The sequence below is a fragment of the Aquarana catesbeiana genome, linkage group LG02 (genome assembly GCF_042186555.1).
Source record: "Aquarana catesbeiana isolate 2022-GZ linkage group LG02, ASM4218655v1, whole genome shotgun sequence".
Taxonomy (NCBI): Eukaryota; Metazoa; Chordata; class Amphibia; order Anura; family Ranidae; genus Aquarana; species Aquarana catesbeiana.
The window spans coordinates 38,117,105-38,122,164 of NC_133325.1; the positions used below are offsets into that span (position 1 = coordinate 38,117,105).

The following is a 5,060-nucleotide window of genomic DNA, read 5'->3' on the forward strand; positions in this document are numbered from 1 at the left end:
AATTCATGCTGTGTTCTTGAATTAAGGAATATTATATTATAATTTTTCTGTGTGTTGAGGCCTCAGTGGGAAGGTATCTAATATATGTTTCAAAGATATTGGGTATTTATCCCTCTGTACCCCTGTTCACATATACTCTCAGACGTGTTTAGAGGGTTATAAGTTTTGCATATCTGAATCCATTGATACTAATTGTCAGTTATCACTTGTGTTTATTCATATTGTTCATTGTGTTCCATTATTCACTCTAGTAAACTTTCTGAGTGGTTCAGTGACATTGTGTGAGTTTCTCATTGCTAACATCATATTGCAGAATGGAACCCAAGGTGTCAGAGGTAAGAGAGAATCTGCAGAGTCGGGGTAGCCAGTGGGGTATAGAGTCAATCAGCAGCCCTCACGGGGGTACTGCTACACAAACAACAATCTTTATTGCCTAAATGTATCTATTCCCTAAATTCCAAGAGGCACAACAGGATATATTAGATTGATATGCTGGCCAAAGGCCAAATAGATAATTAAATCTACTTTACTAGCGTTGCTCATTTAACCCAGGTGTTGGCAAGTACCTCTGATGCAGTCAGTCTGAAGCCCCTTTTTTGTCAGTCTTACGGAAAATTGGCCTGGGCAGGAAGGGGGTGAAAGTGCCCGGTATTGAAGTGGTTAATAATGTGATTTATCACAGTATGGGAACACTGATACAATTTTAGAAGTAATTGATATTGATCACCGTTTGTATATTGATGCATACATTCATTGAATTGATTTTTTTTTTTTGTAATTTATTTTACTTATTCATTTTGGGTGGTAAGAGTATGTAATACATTTTTTGTATGTATGCATATGGAAGGATTTAGGTGTTTTACATAGTTTTACTTAATATTTGGTAACCAGGAACATTGCACATATTTATTTTTATGTATTCTTTATTTGTGTGGCTGTGAAAACACATATCCGTGCTGGCTAGCTCCCTGGAATTGAGATATACAGTATATAATTTTGTTTTTTGCTGCACAGAGATGGCTGCACAGAGATATGCACTTGGTCGTTACCCTTTCCAATGGACATTTCAAATGGGCATCTCCACATACACACAGTATTATGCAGGCATGATCCACTCATGTTACCATCAGTAAATACCATGAGAACTACCATGCAGCCATCGCTGGAGTACATGTAGACAGGAAGTGGCTGCAAAAAGACGAATAAAGGTAAAAAAAAAAAAACTATTTTCTTAAACAACGGCGATTTTTATGGCACATAGTGCTTTTCTAAACGAAATTATTATTTATTATCTGTTATAACTCGATTATGTAGGGATAAACAGCTACTCAGTAGGTAGAGTGCATTCCCTATAATTGTTTTGTGTATGTACTGTATACGTTTAAAGCTGAAGTCCAGCAATATTAAAAAAACTACCCTTGTATTGGGGCTCAGCTTGCACTACAAGGGTTAAGTGCTCACTTTTGTCTAGGGTACCAATAAAAGGTGCATTTACTTACCTTATCCCTTAGCCCCTCCTGTCATATGACCGGTACCTCTGAAGCCTCTTTTCTTTAATGCCCCAGCTGGTGGTTGTAGCATTATCATGTACAGTGTAGGACCATCAGTCTTGCATTGTAAGTGAGAATGCCAATAGCTGGGCCACAGCCCAAGATGTTGGAGGGGAGTGGTAAGCACCTGCTGCTAAGTGAGGGATAATGTAAGTACAAGTACTTTTTACAGATACTCTAGGTCAGTGGTCTCCTGCCGCCCTGGGACAGGTGTGGCCCTTTGCTTGTCTTTATCCAGGCCTTGAAGCATTATTCCTGGCACTGACGCCAACAATGGGGCATAATTCCTGCCACTGACACCAACAATTGGGCTCTCTTCCTTCCACTGACACCAACAATGGGGCATAATTCCTGCCACTGACACCAACAATGGGGCACTATTCCTTCCACTGACACCAACAATGGGGCATAATCCCTTCCACTGGCAACAAAAATGGGGCACTATTCCTCTAAATGGCACCAAATATTTCTCCCCCTTATACCAAAGACTGACATTGTTTACTCCCCCTGGGTACAGTCCGGCACCCCTAAAGTCTGAAGGGCAGCAAATTGGCCCTTTCTTTAGAAAATTTGGAGACCCCTGCCCTAGGCAAAACGTGCATTTAATCCTTGCATTTTGAGGGAAGCCCCACAACAAGGGTAGATTCTTTCACATTCCCGGAGTTTAGCACATTTTTGATATATTAGGCAATTAGACAGCAAAACGAGAAAGAATGAAAAGAACCATAGCAGCCAATTTGCTGAAGTTAAGTCCATGAAAACCAAGGGCCAGATTTTTTTTCATATCTGCATTCTTCTTTGTACCATTTTACGGAGGAGCCTATCTGTTTTATATAGCTCATCAAGGCCAAATCAGGACAAGCTTACAATTTTACCCACAGCTCATTATCATCTAGTATTTAAGGGGTCTTGTTAAAGTCTTCTTAATAAGTTTCCTCAAATATTCATCCCGGATTCCATAGATGATTGGACTGAGGAACCTTGGCACACAACTAAACACAAAGAAGTTGAACCCAGGTAAAAATATGGCTTGGCTGGCAGGCAAAGCTTCAGTGAATGTCGACAGTAAAGACATTGTGCATAGGAGTAGCTGAAAGCCGTGGAGCAAGATGGTTTTCCTGGCTTTGGAGGCACTAGAAGACTGTGAGCTAACTCTATGAGCAACCATCGTGAGCTTGATGTATGTGAATAATATGATAATGGCCACCAAAACAAAACACAATGCAAGACTAAGGGACCTTAAAAAATTTTGAAATGGATTCACATACAGGTTTTCCTTTCTACATATGACAGAAATATTGAATATATTTGTATATGACGAAGTCATAAGACCTAAGTCAGCAGCATTTGGAATTATCAGTGCCGTGCATATGAGGGTGAAAGCCACATTGGCTCTTTGCGGGGTGCACAGTTCCTTATGTCGTAATGGATGACATATGGCTATATATTTTTCTAGTGCCATGGCTGCCAGGGTGGTTGGGGTCACTCGAAAAGCCATTGATGAAACTGTGGACAAAATGAAGCAAACTGGTACCGGCATGTACAGAAAAAATATTGCACCTAGCATCAAAGTGAAACCAGACAGGAGAAAAAACGTGTCATTCACAAGCATGTAGACAAAGAGGACATAACGAGCATTCTCCCGGAGAGGTGGACTGGTGAAGAAGATGCTGAGCACCACCACAAGGAAGTACAAGAAGAAGCAGAGGCAAATAGTGATCAAGGATATAAAAGTCAAGTGAATGTAAGTGGCAATTTTGTTGTTAGCGAAGGTCAGCTGAAGCATGTTGCTTTGAAGAAGAGAAGCGCTCGCCATGGAAGAAAGTATTGCACTTGCCTTGTTTTTTGGAATCCCACAACTCTATGCAAAAAATAAAGAAAGAAATTCTAATTAGAGTGAGCATGAACATCATTTAAAGCCCAGTTGAACTCTCTGTTTAAATCAGCTAAATTCCTTCCTGGTGCATCAAACCCAAAGGTGGACAAAGTCTTATGCCGTGTCCACACGATCGGATTTTCAGATGGGAAATGTTGGATGTGAGCTTGTTGGCTTTAAGTCCGACCGTGTGTACGCTCCATCGGACATTTGTTGTCGGACTTTCCGCCAAGAAATGTTGGCTAGCAGATTCTCAAATTTTCCGTCAACAATTGTTTGCTGTCGGCTTTCCGATCGTGTGTACACAAGTCCGCCCCAGAAAAGTCCACGCATGCTTGGAATCAAGTACGAGCCGGAAGCGCTCGGTCCTGTAAAACTAAGCGTTCATAATGGAGATATCACGTACCTCTTGTACGTCACTACGTTCGTAATTGTTGGCCAACATTTGTGTGACCGTGTGTATGCAAGACAATTTGGAGCCAACACCCTTCGAACAAAAATCCACGGTTCTGTTGTCGGAAAGTCCGATCGTGTGTAGCATAACAGTTTGTTTTCTTTCAAAAGCAACTACATCCTGAATAGAAAAACCTGTATTGGCTGAAAGCAGCAGAATGGGAGTTTTGTTCTCTGTGGTAAAGAAATGGTCTCTCTGTAGAGGTCTGAAATGCCCCTTGCTGAGCCAGACCTACAAACCATTTTGGGTCTAAGGCTTATGTGATCACTATTAAAGAGATGACCCCATGGACTACTGGCTGGACCACTGGCCGGAGCTTTCTCACCATGAGCTGTAGCTTTTGGCTTTCCTTGTAATCACAGTTCTGTCTGAGATGTCTTTCCCTGACTTCTTTGTCAAGAGCAATGGCACAACCATCCACCCGTCCCCACATGTCAGGGTACTAGGTGTTATCCTGGACTCTGAACTCTCCTTTCGGCCCCACATCCAATCACTTTCCAAAGCTTGCCGACTTAACCTCCGCAACATCTCCAAACTACGTCCCTTTCTAACCAATGACACCACAAAGCTTCTAATTCACTCCCTGGTCATCTCTCACCTTGACTACTGCAACTCCCTCCTCATTGACTTACCTTTAAATAGACTATCCCCCCTTCAGTCCATAATGATAGCTGCTGCCAGACTCATCTACCTTACAAACCGCACAGTGTCTGCTACCCCTCTCTGCCAATCCCTCCGTTGGCTGCCACTTGCCCAACAAATTGAATTAAAAATACTAACATTAAGTTACAAAGCCATCCACAACTCTGCCCGCAGCTACATCACTAGTAGGGATGAGCCGAACACCCCCCTGTTCGGTTCGCACCAGAACATGCGAACAGGAAAAAAGTTTGTTCGAACATGCGAACACCGTTAAAGTCTATGGGACACGAACATGAATAATCAAAAGTGCTAATTTTAAAGGCTTATATGCAAGTTATTGTCATAAAAAGTGTTTGGGGTCCTGCCCCAGGGGACATGGATCAATGCAAATAAAAGTTTTAAAAACGGCCGTTTTTTCAGGAGCAGTGATTTTAATAATGCTTAAAGTCAGTCAATAAAAGTGTAATATCCCTTTAAATTTCGTACCTGGGGGGTGTCTATAGTATGCCTGTAAAGGGGCGCATGTTTCCTGTGTTTA

The 5,060-nt window shown here is 41.8% G+C and overlaps 1 protein-coding gene across 1 annotated transcript; it reads right to left on the reverse strand.

The window, feature by feature from the left end:
* Positions 1–2,442: 2,442 nt before the first annotated feature.
* On the reverse strand, positions 2,443–3,366 carry LOC141126519 (odorant receptor 131-2-like). The gene has a single exon (XM_073612456.1). It carries the CDS (start codon positions 3,364–3,366, stop codon positions 2,443–2,445), a length of 924 nt encoding a protein of 307 aa, XP_073468557.1.
* Between the last annotated feature and the right edge of the window lie 1,694 nt (positions 3,367–5,060).

What these genes read in the sequence shown, in the direction of transcription:
- LOC141126519 (XM_073612456.1), bottom strand. Translation starts at nt 3,366, where the DNA reads ATGGCGAGCGCTTCTCTTCTTCAAAGCAACATGCTTCAGCTGACCTTC.